The sequence below is a fragment of the Meles meles genome, chromosome 6 (assembly GCF_922984935.1).
Source record: "Meles meles chromosome 6, mMelMel3.1 paternal haplotype, whole genome shotgun sequence".
In the NCBI taxonomy this organism is placed as follows: Eukaryota; Metazoa; Chordata; class Mammalia; order Carnivora; family Mustelidae; genus Meles; species Meles meles.
The window spans coordinates 119191679-119215024 of record NC_060071.1 but is presented as its reverse complement, the minus strand read 5'-3'; the positions used below and the strand labels follow the sequence as shown (position 1 = coordinate 119215024).

At 55.7% G+C, this 23346-nt stretch overlaps 1 protein-coding gene across 3 annotated transcripts in view; it reads left to right on the top strand.

Annotated features, from left to right (window-relative positions):
- Positions 1-1448: 1448 nt before the first annotated feature.
- The window catches only part of ACTN1 (actinin alpha 1), a 96278-nt gene continuing 74380 nt past the window's right edge, over positions 1449-23346 (top strand). Inside the window, exon 1 of one of the 3 annotated variants that reach the window (XM_046008205.1) lies at positions 1449-2064. In XM_046008205.1, the coding sequence (XP_045864161.1) occupies positions 1960-2064 (105 nt within the window). In that variant the 5' untranslated portion in view covers positions 1449-1959. The remainder of the gene's footprint in view (positions 2065-23346) is intronic. The other 2 variants (XM_046008206.1, XM_046008207.1) reach the window with 2 other exon arrangements.

Here is a 23346-nt window from a genome sequence, read left to right as displayed (position 1 = left end):
AGTATTTATTGAGTGAGCGAATGGCTACAGCACCATATTACCCTCTATGTTAGGTTTAGAGCCATAGTTTAGAAATGGTTATAAAATACTCCATAAATCTACTCTCTCTGGCTCTGAGGCAGGGCTTCCCCGGCCAGGGGCTGTGGCAGGCAGGGCACCGACCGGTAACACTTGCATAAATGTGAGGTTGACTAATGTCGCAGGAAGCCACATCAGATATCTGCTTACGACAGCATCTGCCAGCGGTTCTGAAAGACAGAGGCACATTCTTCAGCTTTTTGTCTGTGGCCTTTCGAAGTATCCTAATCCATGGTCCTTTCTGGAGATTCACTCTCCTTACTCCTTCACTGGCCTCTGGATGGACGAGCTGGAGTATCTCCAGTTGGCTCAGCCAGTCCTCGGGGCAGAAACAGAAAAGTGCGACTGTGTGCATGATCTATCTGAGAACTGTTCTTCGGTCTGGTATCCCCCAGAGGAGCCCACCAGGAGGTCGCGCCTGCCTCTTCCCGGTATCTGTCACAGCTGGGGCGGCACAGCTGGGGCGGTGTGTTAGACTCTACCGACTAGGCCCAGGGAAGGAAGTCCAGGCAGGCACCAAGAAGTTAGAGGTGTTTGGCCAATCTTGCCCTCCTTCTTCCTCCAATAACAATAAGGCTTTGTTTGTCAGGCCTGAGGTTACAGGCTTGGCCTTGGAGTCCTGAAAACGTGCTAAAACCCCTTTTCCAACTCAACCCTGAGCCTCAGTTTGCCCATCTGTCAGGGGTGCGTGCTGGGGGCGGGGCGTGGAGTGGAGTAGGTAGACCACTCAGGGCCCTCCCTTCCAGTTTTCAGGGTGCTGCTGGCCTAAGAGGGTAGATCCTGCTTGTCAGCCAGCGGGGACCAGCAGGGGATCCCGGGAAGCCGGGCGACGTAGGCGCCACCGGGAAGCCCTTAGGCAGAGCGGTCCCCAGGGCCAGAGGTCGGACCAGAAAGGACCCTGTAGCGAGGCTGGAAAGTTCTGCAACCCCCGAACGCCGTTCGCGGGCCAGACCCCGGTCTCTCGGAGCGCAGGGGTCGACTGGGTCGCGACGGGCGGGGCCGGGCGGGGGCGGGAGGGACCGAGTCAGGAAATTCCCAGGAAATTCCTTTCCATTCCGGCATTCCCTGCCCCCTTTCCTTGGGTGCAGACTACTCCGGACCCTAGGAAGGACAAATGAAATACTTTCCGGGTTTGCTTGCGTCCGTTCTCCAGCCTCTGGCTGCCTGGGGCTTGGCGCGCGTGGGGAGCAGATTCAGGCCGGCTCGCCCGAGTTCGCCGCCTTCCCGCGGACGCGGAGCGGGTCCAGTCCCCGGCGGCGACTGGGGCTCCGGGGCGCGCTGCCGCTCGGTCTCACAGCTCGGGGAAGCGTCCCCCGGCTTCGGTCCGGTTCGGCTTAAGCTGGTGTCACATGAGCGGCGGAGGAGTGGGAACCCGGGGAGTGGGCGGGGGCGTGCGCGCCGGGAGGGGGCCCGCCCAGCCACCTATATGCGCCGCGGCCCGGCTGACGGATGCCAGGAATTCCCAATGAAAGGCGATGGGGGGAAGTTTGGGCAACTCGGCCTGGCCAATGGAGAACCTCGGGAGGGCTCTGCCCCTTTCCCCCGCCCCCGCCCGCCTCGGCTCCCGCAGCGCTAGTGTGTCCGCCTCGCTCACTGTGCGTGGAGATTAGGTCCCAAGCAGGCAGTCCGCGAGCTCCAGCCGCAGCCGCCGCCGCTTCCTCCGGCAGTAGCTATCGCGAGCAGCGCCGCGGCGGAACCGGGCGCAGGGGAGCGAGCCCGGCCCCGCCAGCCCAGCCCAGCCCAGCCCAGCCCAGCCCAGCCCAGCCCAGCCCAGCCCAGGCCAGCCCGACTCCCTCCCCACGCCGGGGCAGGAGCAGCAGCAGCCGCCGCCGGGAGAGAAGGTGGAGGAAGAAATCCAGCTCGTAGCACGCGCGCACCATCATGGACCATTATGATTCCCAGCAAACCAACGACTACATGCAGCCCGAAGAGGACTGGGATCGGGACCTGCTCCTGGACCCGGCCTGGGAGAAGCAGCAGAGAAAGGTCAGCAGCCTCCCCAGCCCGCAGCAGCCTCCTGGCTCAACCAGCTCCACCCGCCGCGCTCCCGGCTCCCGGCTCCGAACGGGCTCCAGGCTCGCACGAGCGGGGGCGGGGGATGCGCGGCCGCTGCGAGGTGGGGTGTTGGGTTACAGGCGCGGGCGGAAGGGGGAGAGCCCTTTTCCCAGAGCCCGCGAACGCAGAGCCCGAGCGCGGGGAGGTGGGGCCGCCGGCGGGCAGGTCGCCTTGGGGTCCGCGATTCAGTCCACCCGGCTGCAGCTGCACGGTCCCCGCGTGGGCAGGGGGTGGGAGGCGGTGCTTGGGAGGCTGGGGCTGAGCCGCTGGAGCGGTGGCTGCTTGCTCCGGATCGATTTTCCCTTCCCTTCCCCGCCCCCTGACCGCCTCTCCATATGGCGTGCGGTGGCAGCGCGCTTCCTGGGCCGCCCTGGACTGGGTACCTGCGGGGGGCGAGGATCGCGGGACTCTGCTCCTTCCAAGCCCAGCCCGCAGGCCGGGGGAAAGCGGGCGCCCCGGGGACTGGCATCCACCTTTCGGTCTGCCTGGAGGTGTGGACCTGCTGGAATGGGGCCGGAGCCGAGAAAACAAGGGGGCAGAAGCCGGTTCCCTAGCCAGCCCTGTGGGGGCGGGGTCAGGACGGCAAACCGTTTTATTGCTTAACTCAGCTGCGGGCGGACACGGGTTTGCGTTTGCGTTTGCGTCCTGCCCCTCCGACACCGCTTATTCCTGGGAGAAGACGAATTTGGGCAACTTGATCAGAGTTGACGGGCTCCAGGACAAGAGGTTGTTTACTGGGATATTTGGGGGTCAGTCATTGGGGAATCCCTGCTTAGCCACCATCCCCAGGCATCCCAGACGAGGTGTGCTGGGTGCGCACGCCGCCACAGGGGCTGGCTGGGAGCTGGCGATGGGACCCGGGCACAGTGGCCGGTGGCAGGAAGAGGTCCGAAATCACTCTTGTGGGGCGGGAGGGGGGGGCGCCCCAACCCTGCCTCTGCTTCCTGCCTGTGCTGTGAGCTCTTGCCCCAGGCGGCCACGTACCCTGAACACCCTCCTCTCCCTCCCCCCCCCCGCCCCCCCGCCCCCCCGCCCCCCCGCTGTCCGCTCCCATCCGGTCCCTCCTCGTTTCATCTCCCCCCTCCACCCCCCGCTGATTTGGGAATGGGGGGGGGACAGGATGGCGCGTCCCTTTGGATAGTGCGGTTAGGGCTGGGCTTGAGGGAGAACGCTCATGTCCAAAAATGGTAACATTCATTCCCTTTTTTAAACTTAAAAGGGGGGGAGTTTAGGGAGCCGACTGAAGTTTTTTTTTTTTTCCAGCCAAAGGCATCCTGTATTAGCTCACTCAGGAATCCTAAGCCCTGAATCGGGGCCCTTTTACTCACTTCATCAGACAAGCAGAGGTAATTTAAAACACACGCACAAAGGGCTTCCTCAAAGCCTGCGACCTGAGACCCAGGCGGGGGCTTCGGCTGGCCCAGCCCTATAGGGCAACAGCAAAAGGTCTCTGGGTTGGAGCTGACTTACTTGCACCCTGACAGTTGCTTAAACATCCTCCCCCTTTTCCTGTTGCCCCCCCCCCCAGGGTCTGGGGGGTGGATCTGGGGGAGAGGCTGTGACAGCCCCCCACTCACCAGGCTTATTTCCTGGCACTGTTGGGCTGTTGGTGGAGCTGTGAATGGAGTGGGTAATTTGGAGATTCTCATGGGGCAAGGGTAGGGGCTTTTAAAAATTTCAGGGTGAGGCCTTCTTGAGACTAGATTTTAAGTTGGATGGGGGAGGTGGGATTAGGGAGGTGGATGGGATCTTCCACAGGGAGTAGAGGAAACATCCCTGTTTACGGAGCACCTACTATGTGCCTAGTTGTGGCACAAGTGACAGGACTGTGGGATGAAGTTCCTGGGAAGGCAGATACGCTTGTCTCCCCAGTGTTGGTCGCTGGATCGGTGTATAGTATTGTGTATTACCAAATGAATGAACGTATTAAATATAGTTGGGGAGAAAAATTATATTGTCTCCGTCTCTTTCTCTGTATACACATATATAGACTCATGAAACTGACTTGGGTGCTGGTGGGTGTGTCTCGGGCCTCTGCGTAGCCAGGTGGGAACAGGGTCCTCTGAGAAATCTGGCGATCTAGGGGGTAGACTTGGTGGTTGCAAGAGCTGACATTGGTGGATGTGAGCCTGGCACACCTGAGGCTGAGGAAATGAGCAGAGGGGGAAGTGAGCAGTCCCGAGCCCTAACTGGTGCGTGGGGGGAGGGGGCTGGAATGCAGCCATCTTAGGGGCAGGAAGCTTCCCCTCACTTGTCCCTGGGTAGTGAAGAAGGCAAGAAGGTTGAGCTTGGCGTCCAGAGCCTGTGAGGATCTCTGGACCAAGGGGAGCCAACATGTGCTTTGGCAGGGTTGATGGAGGGGGTGGGGGTGTGGGACAGGCTCTGGGCCTGACTTTTTGAAAAATCCAAGGTTTTTTTTTGTTTTTTTTTTTTTCTGCCGTGAATTCTGTAATCTTGCATGGGCCTCGTTTTCTTGTCTGAAAATTTCACCTAGTTCTCGGTGGGGTGGTGCGGGTATAAGGAAGTGGTATTACATGGGAGATCAGACCTAAAGTAACTTGTTGCCTTTTTTTTTTTTTTTAAAGATTTTATTTATTTATTTGACAGAGAGAGATCACAAGTAGACAGAGAGGCAGGCAGAGAGAGAGGGGAAAGCAGGCATCCTGCCGAGCAGAGAGCCCGATGCGGGACTCGATCCCAGGACCCTGAGATCATGACCTGAGCCGTAGGCAGCGGCTTAACCCACTGAGCCACGAGGGAGAGAATGCCCAAGTGAGAGGGGCAGAGGGCTAAGGTGAGAGCATGCACTCAAGCAGACTGAGCTGAGCACTGTGCCTGGGCTCTATCTCATGACCCTGAGATCACGACCTGAGCCAGAACCAAGAGTTGGATGCTTCACCCACTGTGCCCCCCAGGCGCCCCAACCTGGGTGTTGCTTTTGACAGCCTCCCTGCTGAGCTTGGGCGGTGAGGGATGAGGGGGGTCAGAGCAGACTAGTGGACAGAGGAGGCCGGCTCTTCCGGGTGGAGGCAGGAGGGTGAGAGCGGGTGGGTGGGAGGACACAGTGCGGAGGGATACAAAGGCTTCTGGGTGGGAGGCAGAAGGCTCAGTTTTTGGCCGTGGTGTAGTTACAACAATTGGAGAGACTTCGGGCAAGGCGTTCAGTTTCTCTGAGCTACCATTCAGCAAATATTTTGGGAGCATCTATCCTGGCAGGCAGGCCCCATTCCAAATGCTGGGGCTTCAGCCGGGAAAGCTCCCGCTCCCGACAGGTGCTTCCGTTCTGTTTCCTCCTCTGTAAATGGGCCGCATTCCTGCCCCGCCCTGCCCCGCCCTGCCCCGCCGAGCCCTGGGGGGGGGGGGGGGGGGGGCTCTGACAGGCCTCTGATGGAATGATGTGGCGGGAAGTACTTCCCTGGTGACTCGGGAGGCCTAGGCAGAGGCAGGTAGAAGTCTGTGCATCGGTGGGCTGTGGCTTGGCCCGGCTTCCAAGAATGTTCACGCGACTGGCCTCCCTGCCTCCAGACACAAAATGCAGTAGCTTAGGGCGTGGACTGGCCTTCCCCGTCTTCCTGACCTTCGAGGCTGAGCTCTGAAGCCGTCTTTTTGGTTTTTTTTTTGTTTGTTTGTTTTGTTTTTTAAAAGATTTTTATTTATTTATTTTGAAAGAGAGAGAGACAGAGTGAGAGAGAGCACGATAGGGGAGGTCAGAGGGAGAAGCAGACTCCCCATGGAGCTGGGAGCCTGATGTGGGACTCCATCCCAGGACTCTGGGACCATGACCTGAGCTGAAGGCAGTTGCTTAACCAACTGAGCCAGCTAGGCACCCTGAAGCCGTCTTTTTGAAGGGAGCAGCTCTGAACGCCCCCTGAGCCAGGTGACGATAGCCCCGGTTTCTTGGCTCACGTGTGTCTCCCGCACACCACCCTCCTATGTGTGCCCGCGGGACACCAGGCCAGTTGGAGAGAGCATGGACTGAGGAGCACCCTGGCTCTCCACTTGACGGGCTTGTGACCTTGGGCAAGTTACTTTAACCGCTCAGCCTCCAATTCCTTAGGTATAAAAAGGAGCTAATATGCCCACCTGCTGGGTTGACAAAGATTTGTAAAATGGCAGTTTCCAGCTGTTAAGTTTTATTCTCTCTGCTCTCTTGTCTTTTGAATCTTGGAGGCTCAGGTTTAATGGGTATTCCCACAGGTGCCAGTCCTGGGGTGTTTAAAAATTTATTTATTTTATTTGTACATACAGGAGCTTAGTCAATGTTTGTTGAGCTAATGGTGTTGAAATAGGCATTCACCTGGCAGGTGAATGAAGGCCCAGGTCCCGAGTGTGCACCCACATTGTGCCAGGTCTCAGGAAGATGGGCCCCTTGTTTACACTCCCGGCTGGCCTGCAGGACCATTGCAGGAGCTGGCCAAGGCCACCAGTCGAAGGGGAGGCCTACTGTGGAGGGGTTTAGCTGGGGGCACAGGACATCTGTCTGCCTTAAAGTTTAGGGCTGCAAAAACCAGAGTGATGCCCGGTGGAAGTAAAACGTGCAGGAGGAGAGAACTGACTTGATTTCAGTCCTCCTGCCCCTCACTGTTCTGCACTGCTGCCTGCCTCAGCCAGTGCCTGTGGCCATGGCCGGCGGCAGGACCCAACTTGTGTTCTCTGCTGGATCCCTGGTGCCTAGTACAGGGCAAGGTGTCGGGAAACAGTACCACACGGGCTCCCAACTCCGGGATGGGAGGTGGGGCTGGGGATGGGATACTTTACGTTCCAGACAAGCCGCCCCATCTTGGGGCTCTATCCTGGCTCCAGCCTCTGCAGATAGACAGGCTCTGGGCATCCTGGGCTCAAATCTTGGCCCCCCCTCCATGGACTTCCTGTGTGACCTTCAGTGAGTCACCTGCTTGCTCTGTGCCTGATGATGCCAGTGGGAAAATGAGGAAATTAATCATTCCTGCCTGATAAGAGTTAGTGGAGGTTTAAACCAAGTAATGTGTGTAGGGAATTTAGCATAGCATGTAACAGTGAGTGCTCAGTAAATACATGTTAACTGAGGAGCCAGAGTTTCTGTGGCCTTTCCCGCATATTCTTGGAGATAAGGTGTAGCATATAAACCCGTCTTAGAAGCAGCCGACTCCTTTGGGGCTAGGAGTATGCAGAGCTGTGTCCTCATTGACCTTGGGCCTTGAAGTGGACTCTGGCTCATTCTGTGTCACTTGACCTTTCTGGTTGCTCTGTCCCTTTACTGTAGAGTGGTGTAGAATCCTTGCCTACCCTTTACCTACCTCCTGGGTATCCAGGGATGTGAAGTTCCCGAAAGCTCTGTCAGTTTGTTACAGAACAGGTAAAATGACCTCAAAGCATGAATGTCCTCCAGTGGATACGGCCTGGAGTGTCTTAAGGCCCCACGGTCAAGTAGCTGAGGGCATTCTTGAAGCCCCGCCCACACCCCTGGGCAACCTGCCAGCCCTGCTTTGCTCTAGGACTGGTTACAGCCGCTTCCCCTCCCAAACCTGTCTCTTGTGGGTGCCTGAGAACACGTGCCCCATGGTTTGCCAATGATCGCCAAAGCCTGTAAGAAAGCTGGACGGGGGCGTGGAGCCTTGGGGCTGCACGGCTGGCTCTGGCTGTCACCTAGGCTTCCCTAGGACAGATGCGAGAAGGTCCGGAGCTCACTGAGAACCACATTGCCCAGTTTTGAGGAGTGATGAGACCTTGGGGGGCTGTTGGTCACTGGAGTCAGGAGGACTCCAGTAGGAGGGATAGGCCCCCAGGCTCCTACAAGGTCTGTGGTCACCAATTTCCTGGAGCTGACTTCTTGAGGGGGCGCTGCCAAGGCTGTGCTCACCGCAGTGGGGGTGCGGGTTGGGGAGGCCTGGACCCATGGGCCCCTCCTTGCAGGCAGTTTAGGTGTGAGGAAGTCAAACCAAACGGGCATCCTGTAGTTTGTTGGTGGTAGTTGGGATTTGGGCCTCTCCTCTCCTCCAGGAAGGCCCAGAGCTGGGCACCTGGCCAGTGGCTCCAAACTGTAGGCCTGGCTTGAGGACTTGTCCCACGAAGCCTGGTGCCTTCTATGCTTCTAGAATAGCTTGAGCCTGAGACCTGAGATCTGCTGCTGTGTGTCTCTAGAGAAGAGCCAAGGTCTCTGCCCCGCTACCTTCTAGTCCCTTCTTAGTGTAAGAACATCAACGAATTCCCCTGGCGGAGTCCATCAGCGAGCATTGGCTGAATCCGGGTTATGTGTCCCGCGCTCCACCCGCCTGGGGTTGTGCACATCCTGGTTTAGGTGGAGAGGGAAACAAAGCCAGAACATCACACCAGGCAGCGCCCCAGGTGGCCAGAGGTGTGGTGTTGGCTGCTGTGGGGCAGGAGCCAGCCCTGCTCCCTGTCTGTGCTGGTGGAGAAGGGGAAGAGCTGGAGCCATTGAGCTGCTTCCTGAAGGACTGGCAGCGTTTGAAGACTCTGCTGGGAAGCCCCCCCCTTTCTTGGCAGTTGGGCTGTGTGTGTGTGTGTGTGTGTGTGTGTGTGTGTGTGTGTGTGTGTGTGTATAAACGAGGGCAGGGCAGAAGGGAGCCAGGAGAAGTGTGGAAGGGCAGACCAGAGGGCAGGCGTGTCTAAGCTGCTTCAGCTCACCGGCCAGCACCTGCTCCCATTGTTCTCCCTCCTCGTCCTTCGTCCCGATCTGACCTCTCACCTTTCTGAGAGACCAGGCTCTTTGTACTATTTGCAGGTGGGGCTCTTGAGCCCCACACCTGGGCAAGTGTTGTGGGGACCATTCCAGACAGTTCACCTGACCTGAGCTGCCCCCACATGTAACTCACCCAGGCTTTTCCTAGGATGGGGTGTGAAGCCTGTGGTCTCAGAGCGCCTTCCGCCCAGCCCTGCTTTTCTCCCTGCTGAGTATCCTCGGTGGGCACACATCTCTGCCGCGGCCTGGGCACCTGGGCTCGGTTACTCACCAACGACACTGAAGAGGCTTCAGAGCCCACTGGCTGGTTTGGACAGATTAGTCCCTGGAGAGGTCACAGCCAAGAGGCTGTAGGCAGAGGAAAACCCTTAGCCTGGTTCCTTAGTTCTGACCACACTGGTTCAGTCCACTCAGACTCCTGATTCAGGCCCAGGGGGGTCTCACTGCTGAGGTACCAGTGTCCTCCTAAGCACTAATTGCCCAGACCTGGTCCTGCTGGAGGCAGGGGGCCTTGGGAGTGGTTGGGGCAGGAGACCCAGCAAATCAGGGCTCAGAGCCAGCCTGGAAGCCCACCTTCCTCTTTTTTTTTTTTTTTTTTTTAATAGATTTTATTTTTAAGTAATCTCTACCCAGCATGGGGCTTGAACTCACAACCCCAAGATCAAGAGTCTCATGCTCCACTAACTGAACCAGTGAGGCATCCCCCTCCCCCCCCCAACACTTCAGGATTTCTCACTGCATCCCAGGCTAGGCATCAAGTCCAAGCTCCCAGAAACCTTCCTTTTCAGTGTGTAGGGGGTAAATTTTTACAGAGAGGGCTGGTCAGGTGCTCTTCTCTCTGCCTTGCCTGCCCTAGCCCCTGCTCCCGTGTCCTGCCTGGGGATTATCTGGCAGATTCTCAGCACATTAGGCACCTCGAGTCTGGTATAGTGATGCATCGGCCCCAAAGCCACGTGGGTGACCATCATGACCCCAACATGCCCCCCCCCCCAAACGTGTGCCCCTTTCAGCCCTCCCAGACAAATAAGCAAAAACAGTGGCAGTCCCCAACGGCCTGGGCATGGTCATCTTCCCAGACCAGAGCTGGGAGTAGAACTGTACTTAAAAAACAAACCAACCAACCTTTTTCTCATCATATTCATAGTGCCCCCCCCCCACCCCGTCTGAGTACAGGCTAAGGATCAGGCTCTGTGTTGGGGAGCCTGTGTTGAATTAGCACATCTGATCCCGTGAGGCGGGCACTTTATCCCCATGTTACAAATGAGAGAGCTGGCTCAGAGCAGCAGCGTAATTTTCCAAGATCACACAGCCAGTCAGAGGAGGGCCTGGATCCCAGGCTGGGCAGTGTGGCTCCCCCGTTTGCCTCCTCACCACTTTGCTGCTTATCAAAGAAATGCTTGTGTTATCTGGGAACAGCTGACCAGAGACAGACAGAGATGAAAACATTCTGGAATTAGATGGTGGCGATGGTGGTACAGCCTTGTGCATACATGAAAAACCGTGTACTAAATATACTAAAACTTGCTCAGACTATGTATACACTAAATATATGTAAATATAGTCTAAATATATATACATATACTATATAAGCAGAACTTCGAAAACCCGCTCAGATGGGTGACTTGTACGGTATGATTGTGTCTTCATTTAAAAAACCTGAGAACATGCTGAGTGATACAGAGGAGAAAATGACAATTGCCTGTCCTCCCACCTCTGGAGCTCAGCAGCCTCTCAGAGTTTCTGGTGCTCTCTGCCTCCGGGCCCCTCTTCCTCCTTTGTGTCTACCTGTTCTCTGTTGCTCACTGTTTACTCTGAGGTCAGGGATCCAGATTCATGGTGACTGAGTGGGAGAGCCACAGAAGAGGAAAATAATCAAGAGGGGCATCTTTCATAAAAAGCTTGATGTGACCTTGTGCTTGGAAACAGCTTAAGAATAGATCACACATAAGCACAGGCAAGTAGAAGGCTGGGGGGGGAAGGGAGGGGGTGGCTCTCCTCATTTTCCCAAGGCCAAGTCCCACTGCACCTGCTCCTCTAAACCCTGTTGGTGGGGAGTGCTTCCCACTTTCTGCCATCCCTAGGGTTAATGGAGTGGGGTGGGAGTGTCCACGGGGGGCAGCCCTGGGAAGCGGGGGGCCCAGGGTCCTCCCCCAGGAGGCAGCTGCACGCTCTCAGGGTTGCTTAGCAATAGTGGGAAGAGGTGACTTAGCCCACTACAGAGGCGGGAAGAGAATCAAAAGCAGCCGGGGATGGAAATCAGGAGTAGATGCAGAGGATGCTGTTACCCTGGAAACTGCCTGCTTGGTCCTTGGCTGTAGCCGGCTACTTTGGGGTTGGGGTCTGCTCTTCATTGAGAGGTTGTGGGGTCCTCTCCAGGCCTGCAGGGTGGGGGACACAGAGAAACGCCTCTTGCACGTGGCTTGCATGTTAGACATGTTCTTTCTGTTTAGCATCCACAACAGCCTTGGAAGGGACGTGGGATGATCACTCCTGACAGATGAAAATCCCAAGCCAGGAGACAGAAAGTAACATGCTTGCCAGCTGCAGAGCGAGAAGGGCCTGGGAAGGAAGGTGCTGATGCCCTTGGTCTTTATTTTTTTATTTTTATTTTTTTTAAAATATTTATTTATTTGACAGAGATCACAAGTAGGCAGAGAGGCAGGCAGAGAGAGGAGAGGAAGCAGGCTCCCCACCAATCAGAGAGCCTGATGCTGGACTTGATCCCAGGACCCTGGAACCATAACCTGAGCCAAAGGCAGAGGCTTAACCCACTGAGCCACCCAGGCGCCCTGCCCTTGGTCTTTAAGGGGAACCTTTTGGTTTAAAGTATTTCCCAAGCCTGAGACCTGGGAGGTGATGTAAACACTGTCTACCTCCTGGGGAGGGAAGAGAAGATGAGAGAGGGAAGGCTGGAAAGGAGCATTTTCTGCTTTATACGAGCCCACCAGTATTTATTAAGAACGTCTTGGTTCCCCAAATAAGTAAAATGACTGATTGTTACACTATTGGAGGGTTGTATGGTTTGAATCACCTTAATCTGTCAACCCTTGGAGGAAGGTACTGTTATTTTCCTTGTTGGAGACAGGGAAACTGAGGCTCAGAGAGGTTCAGTATCTTGCCCAAGCTCAACCAGCCAGTAAGCCAGGTTATGAATGAGCCCAGGCAGATTGACCTTGGAACTCAACTCTTAACCATAAGTACCGACAAACCTTTTGGTATTCTGGAGTTTATGTTTTGAGAGACAAGGCTTATGTAAATGAAATCGTAAGGAACAGCTAAAGATGGTTTATAATCAAGCACTCATTATAGGATTCATGGTTGGGTTTTTTTTTTTAAAGATTTATTTATTTGAGAGACAGAGAGAGAGCGCAAAGAGTGGGAGGAGCTGAGAGAGAGGCAGGGAGAGTATCAAGCAGACTCCCCAGTGAGTGTGGAGCCAGACGTGAGGCTTGGTCTCATGACCGTGACATCATGACCTGAGCTGAAACCAAGTCAGATGCTTAACTGACAGAGCCACAAGGCGCCCCAGGATTTGTGGGGTTTTTTGTTTTTATTTTTGTTTTATTTTTTATGATTTTATTTATTTATGACAGATTACAAGTAGGCAGAGAGGCAGGCGTAGAGGGCAGGGGCAGGATGGGGGAAGTAGGCACCCCACTGAGCAGAGAGCCTGATGCGGGGGCTTGATCCCAAACCCTGAGATGATGATCCGAGCTGAAGGCAGAGGTTTAACCCACTGAGCCACCCAGGTGCCCCCTTTTTTTATTTTTAAAGTAAACTCTGTCCCCAATAGGTGGCTCAAATTCATGACCCTGAGAGTTGCATGCTCTACTCACTGAACCAGCCAGGTGCCCCGTGATTCATGATTTTTAACATTCACGCTTTCACACGTGGTTTTCTCTTCATTAATCATGATGAGCAAACTTGTGAGGTCTTACTCCCTTTCTATACAGAGGGCAAGTAAAGTTCAGAAAGGTTAAATGACTTTGCCAGGGTCTCTCTTTCAGCTTGAACACAGGTGGAGTTGGTTTCTTTTTTTTTTTTTTTTAATTTTATTTATTTGACAGAGAGAAATCACAAGTAGGCAGAGAGGCAGGCAGAGAGAGGAGGAAGCAGGCTCCCTGCTGAGCAGAGAGCCCTATGCGGGGCTTGATCCCAGGACCCTGAGATCATGACCTGAGCCGAAGGCAGCAGCTCAATCCACTGAGCCACCCAGGCGCCCCGGCGGAGTTGGTTTCTAATCCAAGTCTTTGACTGAAGGGTGTGAGAGGCTAAGTCAGGTGAGCAGGGCCGACCCGAAGTTACTTTTCTTGGTTGAAAAGGTAGGAGAGCATTCTTTTTTTTTTTTTTTTTAAGATTTTATTTATTTATTTGACAGAGATGACAAGTATGCAGGGAGGCAGGCAGAGAGAGAAGGGGACGCAGGCTCCCCGCTGAGCAGAGAGCCCGATGTAGGGCTCCATCCCAGGACCCTGAGATCATGACCTGAGTGGAAGGCAGAGGCTTAATCCACTGAGCCACCCAGGCGCCCCAGGAGAGCATTCTAATTGTATTTCTCCACGCTTCTGAGTAGAAGGAGTAACTGACAGGAATAGACGGAGGTTCCCTGAGCCTGAAGGGCCTCCCTTGTGTCCCCAGTGGCCTCTGTAGAGCTGACCCTGGCTTTTGGGAACTGGCTTCCCTGCTTCAGGACTCAACCCTGCCCCTCCTCTGTTGCTGTGCTTCCCTGAGGCTCACCTGCTTGTCGTCTTTCCCTTTGTTTGGACACCAGGGGAACAGGCTTTGAACCAGGGAGCCCAGGCTCACTGTTTATTTTGATTTTAAATGGGACCCAAAGCTGGAGGTTCTTGTTTAAACTGTGAGATTGCTAAGAAAGCTGGGGAGGGAGAGTTGGGGGGCTCAGGCTGGAGTGAGTTCAGGCTTTTCAGTGCTGCAGGCCAGGGCAGAGGACAACCCTGGGGTGGAGGGAAGGACAGTGCCCTTCGTGACCCCCACTTTCAGCTCAGGGTGTAAATCAGAGGCCCCAAGTGGTTCAGCGGGTAGCGGTCAGGGGGCGTGGGGGAGGGAGCCAGTGACAAGCTGTCTCCTCTCTGCCTTGGTTTACCTGTTGCATGCTGGTTGGTACCAGGGGCCTGGTCAGAGCGCAGACACAGGCCAGGCCAGGGCCCACATGGGAGCATTTTTATGGGCCCAAAGATTTATTTTTTAAAAGCCATCTGTAAAGCTGATTATAAACGGATGGGAACAGAATGGAGGGTGCTGAGCTCTATTTTCAAAGTCCTCTGTAGGTGAAACTCCAGGAGGGGTGGGTACATCGGGGTGGGTGGCCTCCTTCATGCAGGCCTCTGAATGGAATTTGGCTTTCTGTCTTGGAGGACAAGCCGTGAGCCCTGCGTGTGGGTGGGTGGGTGGGAGGGGGGCTTGCTGCCGTTGGATTCTGTCTTCTCTCCTTATGTCCGATGTGGGACTCTCCACTGTCAGACCTTCGGGTTTGGGGAGGGAGAGAAGTGAGGCTTTCAGTTCTTCTCAGTCCCAACGCCAGGAAAACAGGATCCCCACCACCCCCCAGTCTGTGGTCTGCGGTGGGGAGGGGGCACCAGGCCTCCATGTCTGTCCTAGGTGTACAGGCCGTGCACATGTGTGAATGCAGGTACATGTATGTGTCTCTCTGGCTCTTAGAAGCCCCTGTGTTGATTTTGGCTGCTGTCTTGACTTTGGCAGAGGAGTGGCTCCCTTGCAAACACCACAGACATCCTCCTGGTCATATATAATGGCAATTTCCAGTGGAGTTCCTGATATTTCGGAAAGGCCTTTCTTTCCAGGAACCTGAAGTACTTTTCCAGACTTGGCTCTGGGAGCCGGGAGATGGAGGAGGCGGCTCATGAGTCCTGCTTTCCCGGAGCAGGGGAAGCAGGGCCAGACCCCTGGTTTCCTGCCCTTTATCCTGAATCCTGGCTGGGACTGTTTGGAGGCATCTTTGCAGGCATGAAACCCCAAGGCCTCTTTTTAATTTTGACGTTTCTCCAAACTTGAAACTCTGTGAAAGCCACTGTTTTTGCTTCAGTTAAACAGTACTTAATTTAGAGGTTCATCGTACATAACTAAAAAAAAAAAAAAAATTAAGGAGTGCTGCAGTGGGGTGTCAGTCCACGGGGCCTGTGTGGGCTGCTGGCGCAAGCAGGAAGGCTGCAATGGGCACGGGGTGCCAGGCTTGAGGACCTGTCCCTGATTCCCCTTCCGTGGGAGCTGCTGGTTCGGGAGGCCCAAGCCCAGGGAATTTGTCTGGGAATGTGGACCTGAGCATTACTGGTGGGGCCCAACCCCCCGCCATGTGCACCAGCCCAGTAGGCAGTAGGGAGCTGTGGGCCAGGCATGGTCAAGTGTTTCCCAGATATTAATTCATTTAGTCTTTTTTTTTTTTTTTTTAAAGATCTTATTTATTTATTTATTTATTTATTTACTTATTTATCTATCTATCTGAGCAGGGATCCCAGTGCGGGGCTTGATCCCAGCACCCTGGGATCGTAACCTGAGCCAAAGGCAGACGCTTAACTCATTTGCCAGGCACCCCTCATTTAGTCTTTACAGTGCCCTTATGAGATGACTTAGCTGGAGGTAAAGAAATTTAGAAAGGCCTTGAATGGCTCAGACAGTTCCAGCTGGTATTTCTAGGTTTTTCTAGGCCAGTGCGCAAAGACCACGTGTGTTACTGGTAGAGGTGAGGAACTGGGGTGCCCGTCCCCCGTGCCGTTCCCATCCTCCCTGGAAGTACCGTTGTCTGGTGCTCGGTGCTCTCTGTCCTCAGGGTGTGTTGTGTTGTGCAATCCCTGCCTGTGTAGTCGTCTGTATTTCAAGTGGTGGCAGAGCCAGCAGCACCGTGCGTGCACGCTGTCCTTCCTGCTCATGCCTTTCCTGCGTCCTGGAGCCGTTGGGGTTGGCCTGGCCCGCTACCCTACCCCGTTTCATGGGGGGAGACCATGGCTGAGGCCTGGAGGGGCTGAAGGACCTGAGGGACTTGGCCGGGTGGCACGGGGGCTTCCAGGTGGAGGCAAGACCAGAAGCTGGGTTTCCTGCCTCTGCGAGTTGCTCTCTGTGTTACACCTGCTGCTCCGCACCCCGCTCCCCCCCCCCCCCCAACCCGGGTTCAAAGACTCCTTGGTATTTGAGGAGGGAAGGCAAGAGCAGCCAGCCTCAGTTTCCTCTTTCCTTTCCTCCCACATGTGTTTGGGCACCCGGCTCCCATTTCCTGGGGACCATCTGCACCCTTGCCCGCCGCCCTCCTTTCCCGGGGCCTCCGAGAGTCAGCTTCTTAGGGACTCGCTGCTTTGCCAGTTTCTCTCCTCCCAGAGTAGCAGTTGTGGTTTTTATTGCTTCTTGATGAAGCAGATGCGCAGTGACAGAAAGCTACTGTGGGTCTGGGAATGCTTCTAAATGAGTTTGCATTTTATGTCTCACACTGGCATCTTGCAGCATGGGGAAATTAGTTGTCCTCTGCACGTAGGGTTTGGGAAGAGGCCGAGGTGGGGAGCCACAGCTGAGCCCTTCTTGGCCAGGCCTCAGGGGCGGCTGGTGGGATTTCAGTTATGTCTCCGTGTCCCCGGCCTGGTTTCCTGGCTCTGGCCTTTTCTTCCTTCTCTGCTGGCTCTTGGCCCCTCAGCACTTGCCTCACCCACTTAGCGCCTGGGCAGAGGATGGGCGGGTGGAGGGGGGCGTGTTGGCAGCCCTCATCACCCTCGCTTTGGGCATTGTTGTGAAACGCTTGGCTCTGAGGACATTTGGAGGGTTCTTGGGATGTCTCTGATCTATGAATGACTTGGGGGCTCCTTGGATGATTGGACGTGGGCCGGGGGCGGGGAAGTCTGAGGAGCCCCCCCCAGGAGGGGGTTTGTCGTCTGGGCCTCCTGGAGGCTATGCTTCTGTGATCTACACAGACTCATATCATCTCATCCCAGAGCCTGGAAGGGTGACTCTCCAGCGTGACGGGGCATCAGAATCGCCCAGAAGGCTTATTAAAGTGCAGGTGCTGGATGCCATTGTCAGGGTTTGTGTTTCTCCGGGGTGGGGCCTGAGATTTGCTTTTTTAACAAGTGAGCAGGCACCGCAAATTTACTAGCAAAGGAGGTAGACACAGGCAGGGGCGAAGAATGGGGCTACTTTTGCAGTCTGCTGTGTAGGTCTTGATGAAGATGGTGACTTTGCTGATACCACCTAGTGCCTCTCCCCCTCCCCCTAAAATAAGGAGAAGCTGCATTCTTTCTTGATTTGGGTGGCCCAGGCCTGGGGAGGGAGATGGGCTCCTGCACCCTGAGCAGGGTAACTCCTCGGGAGGCCCCTGCCGGTACAGGGTAGGTGCTCAGCAAATATTAGATGTGCCGCATGGTGACAGTGGGTGCCTTGGGAGGGGGTGTGGCAGGGTGGTGAAAGTCCAGGTCACCAAAGGGCACAGCAGTGGGGGCTGAATCTAGGGCCTAGAGCAGAGCCCTGCTGGCTCCCCAGTGTCAGAGGTATGTGGCCTGGAGTCTGGAGGAGGCCAGAGGCCAGGGAAGCATCAGCTGGAGATGGGGTCTGAGACTAGGATGACTTCAGGCCCTGCTGTGCTGCTCTGCAACCCCTCTCAGGGTGTCTGAATGCTGGGCGGCCTGGAGTCTGTGCACCCCACCTCCCCCGTCCCCCAGCTCCCTCTTAGGCAGTTCAGCTGTGTGTTTTCCTCCTGTGGCCAGCGGCCAACTTTGGATTCCTCTCCTGAGGTCTTGGCCATGCTGACGCGTCCCTCTGCTCCCTGCCCTGGTCGCATTTGGCTAGGGCCCCTACTTCAGAAAATCTTAGGGAGTTTCTGGTCCTCTTGTTTGGGTTTAAGGGCCTCCAAGGAAGTAAAACCTCCTTCCAGACCCAGCACTGAGGCTTCTCTCTCAGGCAGAGGATGTCAGCAGCCTGCTGTCCTTAGCCACAGCAGCCTGGGGGTGGGGGACGGTGGAACCCGACAGAAGCTTCAAAGCCTCGCGCTCACCAGCATGTGGAGTCCAGCAGGACCTTGTCCACCTGCCTCCCTATCTGTGGGGACCCTGGTAGGTGGCGGTTAGGAAAGGAGCAGGTGTGGAAAAACCATTCTCTTTGGACTGTCAGTTCAGAGAGCTTGGGAGTGCCAGGGAGGACCCTGGTCTGTGGCCTGGGAACGAGGAGAACAGGCATCCAGGATGTACCAGGCCCTGTGGCTGCTGCGTGATGCTGGACAAGCCACGCGGGAGCCTCACGTGCAACACGAGGGGGCTGGGTTAGAGCACGGGTGGGAGGGCCGTGTTGTAAATGGCTTACCTGTGTCATCGCATGGAGGTGATCTCTAAGGTCTGGGCAATGCCAGCATTCCATGTTTCTGCCCTCTTGACGGGGTTGCTAGGTAGAGCCAAGCACTTCTAGAGGTGATCTTGTGGTTGATTCCTGGGCTTCCCAGCCTGGCCCTGAACTGAACTATTCTGCCAACACACAGAGACTCTTATCTTCAGAAGTCTACGGTGTCCTCACCTTTCAGGAATTTGTTCCTACCCTCCTGGCCGGGCGTGGGTGGGGCCAGGTGAATGAGTTTCCCTTACGGATCCAGAGGTGCTCTGTGTTTTGGGCCCTGCGTGTACTCTTATTCTGGAAATGCCTGCTTGGGTGTGGCCATGTGGGAAGCCTGGTGCCTGTGGAGGGTAGCGAGCCTTATTTGGGATTGGCGAAGGGTCCCTTAGCTCAGCTTTCTGGTTGGGGTGCTCCAGGTGTGGTCTGGGGGTGGGAGAGCATTTCTGCCCACTGCAAGGTGAACCGTTCATAATCTGTCTTTTGTGTAGGCTTAGCTGCGTCACGGGACTGGTGCGAGGTGGGAGAAACTCCAGCCTGCACCAGGGAGCAAGGATTTCAGTCAGCCTGGAATCTGCCCAAGGGACGGGTGTCAATAGGCGGCCTTGTCCTTCACTTTGTTTACTTCCAGAACCCAGCTCTAGCCTTTCTTTCCCTTGCAGCGGTGGGAAGAAATTGAACCATAGAATGCCAGAAGGGACTGTACTGTCACCTGGTCTCCCCCCTCCCCATGGTGATCTGACTTGTGCAAGGATGCTCTGCCCTGGGTTCATTCCTCATGGGGCTGGTTTTGGTTAAGGACTGTTTATTCAAGCCCCTTACAGCGTCTTCTGAGGTCATGCTTGTGGGTGGGCTGCAGAACACCTGCAGACAGGCGGGCAGGCAGCCTGAGCTGCTGTTTCCGAAGGTGGAGGGATGGAGCTGTTGCAGTTCTGGTTAGCGTGTGGGTGGTCGAGTTCAGGTGGATTTCACACATGACGGCAGCTGTGCTCTGCCAGGTTGGAGGTGGTGAGGGACAGGTGGGTCGTTTGTATGACTGTCCTCATACTCAGATGTTCCTGGGACTGCCTCCTGAGATTGCTGTTGAGGAAGGGAGGGAGGAATGAGCTGAAGGGTCAGGGCTGGCGGGGAGGGTAGGACCAGTGGTCACGGCCCTGATATTTACAGCTCACATGCCCGCACACCCAGCCCTGTGGCATCCATCACCCGCGAACCCTCAGAACCACACTGTGCAGTAAGGGTCCGCTTCCATTTTCATCTCCACTTCCACAAAAACTTGAGCTTTAGTGAGATTGAATAATTGTCCCAGCCCACACAGCTCTTGCGTGGTGTTCTAGCCTTAGAGCCGGGGCTGCCTGGCCGGAGCCCACAGTCCTCACCACTGCCCTGACTGGGGACTGAGAGCCCCTCATTCGGGACAGAACTGGGTCTCCACCCTCCTTGGGCCCCAAATCACACACACACACTCCTGTGCTTTCCTGCAGAATCTGGGCTTGCCTGTGGCTGCTGCGTGACGCTGGACAAGCCTCGCCTGCACCTCACCTACAACGTGGGGGGCTTCGGGATAGGATGGGGGTGCTCTGCTGTCAGCGCTGCTGGACATGCCAGGGCCCCCGCACTGTGTCAGGCAGTGGACATGGGGCCAGCTCAGGGCTAGATGTGGGCTTCTCTTGGCCTCTTCCCTTCTTCCCCATGTCTTTTCTCTTTCCCTCTTGCTCTTGCTGGCCATCCCCAACACTGGTCTTGGGAATGAGGTTCTAACTGGGCCTTGCCTCTGGGGAGAGGTGGAACTCTCTGCCTTCCTGGGAGCCCAGGGGTGCTGGCTGTGCCTCTCCTGGCTGCTCTGGCACCTCAAGATTCTGGCCATGTCCGGGTTGGGCTGACCCTGTGTCTGTGGAGGTGCTCTAGGTTCTCCACTGCGACCCAGTCCTGGTGGTTGTAGGCCCTGCGTTTCACATCACTCTCTTGCTTTATCCCCACAACAAGGTACAAGGCATCAAGGCTATTTACAGGTGAGGGGATCAAAACCCTGAGAAGTCAAATGTGCTGGAGACTCAGATTTGCACCTGAGAGTCAACAGGTCTGTGGGGGCTGAATTGCTCATGCCCCCTAAGGCCCAGAGGGAACAGAAATTGTGGCAGCTGGCTCCAAAAGTCAAAAGCCCAAACCCCAAATAGCAAGGAAGCAGTGCTTGGCCTGGCTACAGCATCCTGGGTCTGGGCAGGCTGGGGAGAAGGAGGCACTGGCTGGATAGGAAGCTTTCACAGGTTCGAGGGCATCATTTACCCGTTAGGCTGTGCTGGGGCATCACTCAAGAAAGCTCAGGCAGGCCAGGGTATTGGAGCCAGTCTGGGCCTGTCTGGAATCTAGCCTTGCCTCTGGGATTTTGTTCTTTGCCTTTCAAGCTCCATTATCACCGGCGCCTGTTTCTAGGCCATAGGGGCCTGGTGGATAATACTCATGCAGGAGTCATTGGAAGTGACTCTTCTAATGCCGAGTGCCAGGCGCTGGGCTTGGCTTTTTAACCAGGAAGCACCGGGACAAGGGCTTTCCATGCACTGACCCATAAAATCCGCATAACACTACTTCAAGTGGGCACTAGTATCCCCATCTTACACATGGGAAAACCGAGGCCCAGAGAAGTTTAGTAATTCACCCTGAGTCCTGCAGCTGGTAGTAGGTGGTAGAGCAAGGATTTGAGTCCAAGGGTTTCCACTCAGTAGGACCATGATTCCCTTGAAGTCGGGGACCTCTGTGTGGCCTTTTTTTCAATCTCCCAAGCTGGCCTAGCCCCTGATACTCAGAGGGCTTTAGGAAAGTTGTAATGATAGAATGAAGGGCGTTTGGGTCCCACCCTTCGAGGGAAAGCTGTCTTTGTTTGGCAGGTATCTTGGCCTGGCTGCCCGTGGGCTGGGGAGATCGGCAGCAGCCCTGCGGCCCACCCTTGGTGTCCCACAGCCACGTACTAAATGGGCTGCCCCATTTAGTAAGGAGGCAGCGCTGGGGAGACAAGCCCAGGAGACGCAGTGCCCAAAAGCCCCTCCTTAGCTCTTCTGCCCTTTGGTGAGATCAGCATTGTCTTCCCGCGTCGAACGTGCCATCAGGTGTCGAATTTTCCAGGAGGGATAAGATAGCAAATAAGTTAGAATTTAATCCAGTTTTCAACTCTTGGCCAGGGGAGGGGTGGGTGTTTCTTATTTCTCACTTTATCTACAATGCCTGGCGAGTGGTAGGCACTTAGGGAATGTTGGTTGCATGAATAAGTTCAAAACAAAAAACTTACCATGGAAAATTCAGATGTAGGAGTAGAGGATGGTATAATGAATCCCACTGTACCCATGGCCCAGCAGCCAAACTGCCCTGTCACACTTAGCCCTCTGGGCTAGTTTGCTGTGAGATGCGTGCACCTGGTGTTGCGTGAACGGCTCTTCTCACGTGTACTAAGGACAAACAGAGGTGACTTCACAGCCCTCATGCAAACTCACCCTCGTGTCACCTGCATTCCAGGCCCAGACAGGGCCGTGCTCTGGGCTTGAACTGCTTGGTAACTGGCCACATGGCCCGGCCCCAGCCCCAGGGTGGGAAGAAAGTCTCCGAAAGAGGAGTTCAGCTGGATATTTGAGGTGGTGAGACATACTCTGGGGCCAAAGGCCTTGTAGCCAATGATCGTCTGCGCGCTCATTTACTCATTGCACACTGTGGGTCATTTCATTTTTTAAAATGACGTTTTAAATCCGAGAAAGAGTATGGAGAATAGCACAGCGAAAACCGATGTGCTCCCCACGCAGACTTCACAGGTATCAAGCACCTGCTCTTTCCAGGTCAGGGTCAGGTGCTTGAGAGGCCAGTGGGCGGCAGGCCAGTGGGCGGCAGGCCTGTAAACTGGCTCTTTCCTTGTCACAGTAAAAGATGTCACATGCAGTTTAGTGAAGGGAGCCCGGGGAAGGCCTCAACCCACCCTGGAGGAGACAGGTGAGAGTTATAAAGTGAGCTAAAAATCAAATCTGGGGCATGTCCGGGTGAGTCAGGCCAGGGGGGTGGTGGCAAAGGGCGTGGACGTGGACCAGGCAAAGAGTGTGACCAAAGGCATGAGCGATGAGTACCAGGCTCTGGGCAGGGCGGGGCAGGGAATGAGCGAGAAGGAGTGGGCTGGGAGCAGCCAGAGGGAAAGAGGCCTGGGGGCGGGTGGCAGTGTACCCGGTGAGTCAGCAGAGGGGCGGGCGCGGCCATCTTAGGGGGCAGCCATGGGCTCTGGGCTTATCCTGAGTCCTGCTCGGCGGTCTGAACTGGACACTGCGTGTCAAGAGAGTCGGAGACCCATGCAATCTGGTGGGGAGGATGGGAGCCGTGTCAGGAGTCCCGGAAGGATCCTGGCTGGGTAGAGAAGGCTCCAGGCCATGTAGCAAGGCCCAAGGGAGAGAAGTACTCTACTGGTGGGAGTTGTGTGGGGGAGATGGAGTCTAGCTCAGAATTTCTAATCGTCAGACTTTCCAGGAAGGAATGATCTGTGGGGTCATGAGTTTCCTGGTCTCGGGTGTGTTTGGGTAGACTTGTTGAAGCCCGTGCGGGTGGTGGGGGGAGGAGGGCCCTGCCTTGCCTGGCCCCCAAGGGCCCGGCTCACTCCGTTCTCAGGTTTGAGGCTAGGGAGGGTGGGGTGGGTGACCCCTGGCACAGGTGGAGGAGGTGCTGGCTGGTTGCCATGGGAACCATCTCAGCTGTGGGTTTCTAGTTCTGAGGATGCCCTGGAAGGGAATGAGCTCACTCCACCTGCGAGGTGGTGAGTCAGCCTCCTACTTGCTCTCCAGGGTGAGGCTGTGCCTCAGACCACCGGTGCTTCTCTGCCTGATGTGGGCTGTCATCTCTGGAGAAGAACTGGACACAGTAGAGGTGCCGCCAGCCATTCTGGCTGCTCCAGGGCCCCTGACTCCAGTGGAGGCAGGAGGAAGCTTGTAGTCGCCCAAACCTCGGCCCTCAGCAGGGGCTGAACCACCCCATCCACTGGCCTGGGCACCGACTGCAACTGTGCTGGCCTTGGGCTCGCAGTCGCCTGGGCTGGACGGTCGCAGAGGATGTGATCGTAGAGGTGTGGGGGCCGTGGAGGGAGGCATGCAGGCCATTTGTGAATATTCGTCCATCGGGACTGAGGGTAGTTTCTGGGGGTAGATGAGGGAAGCTTCCTGGAGGGACTGGCATTTGATCTG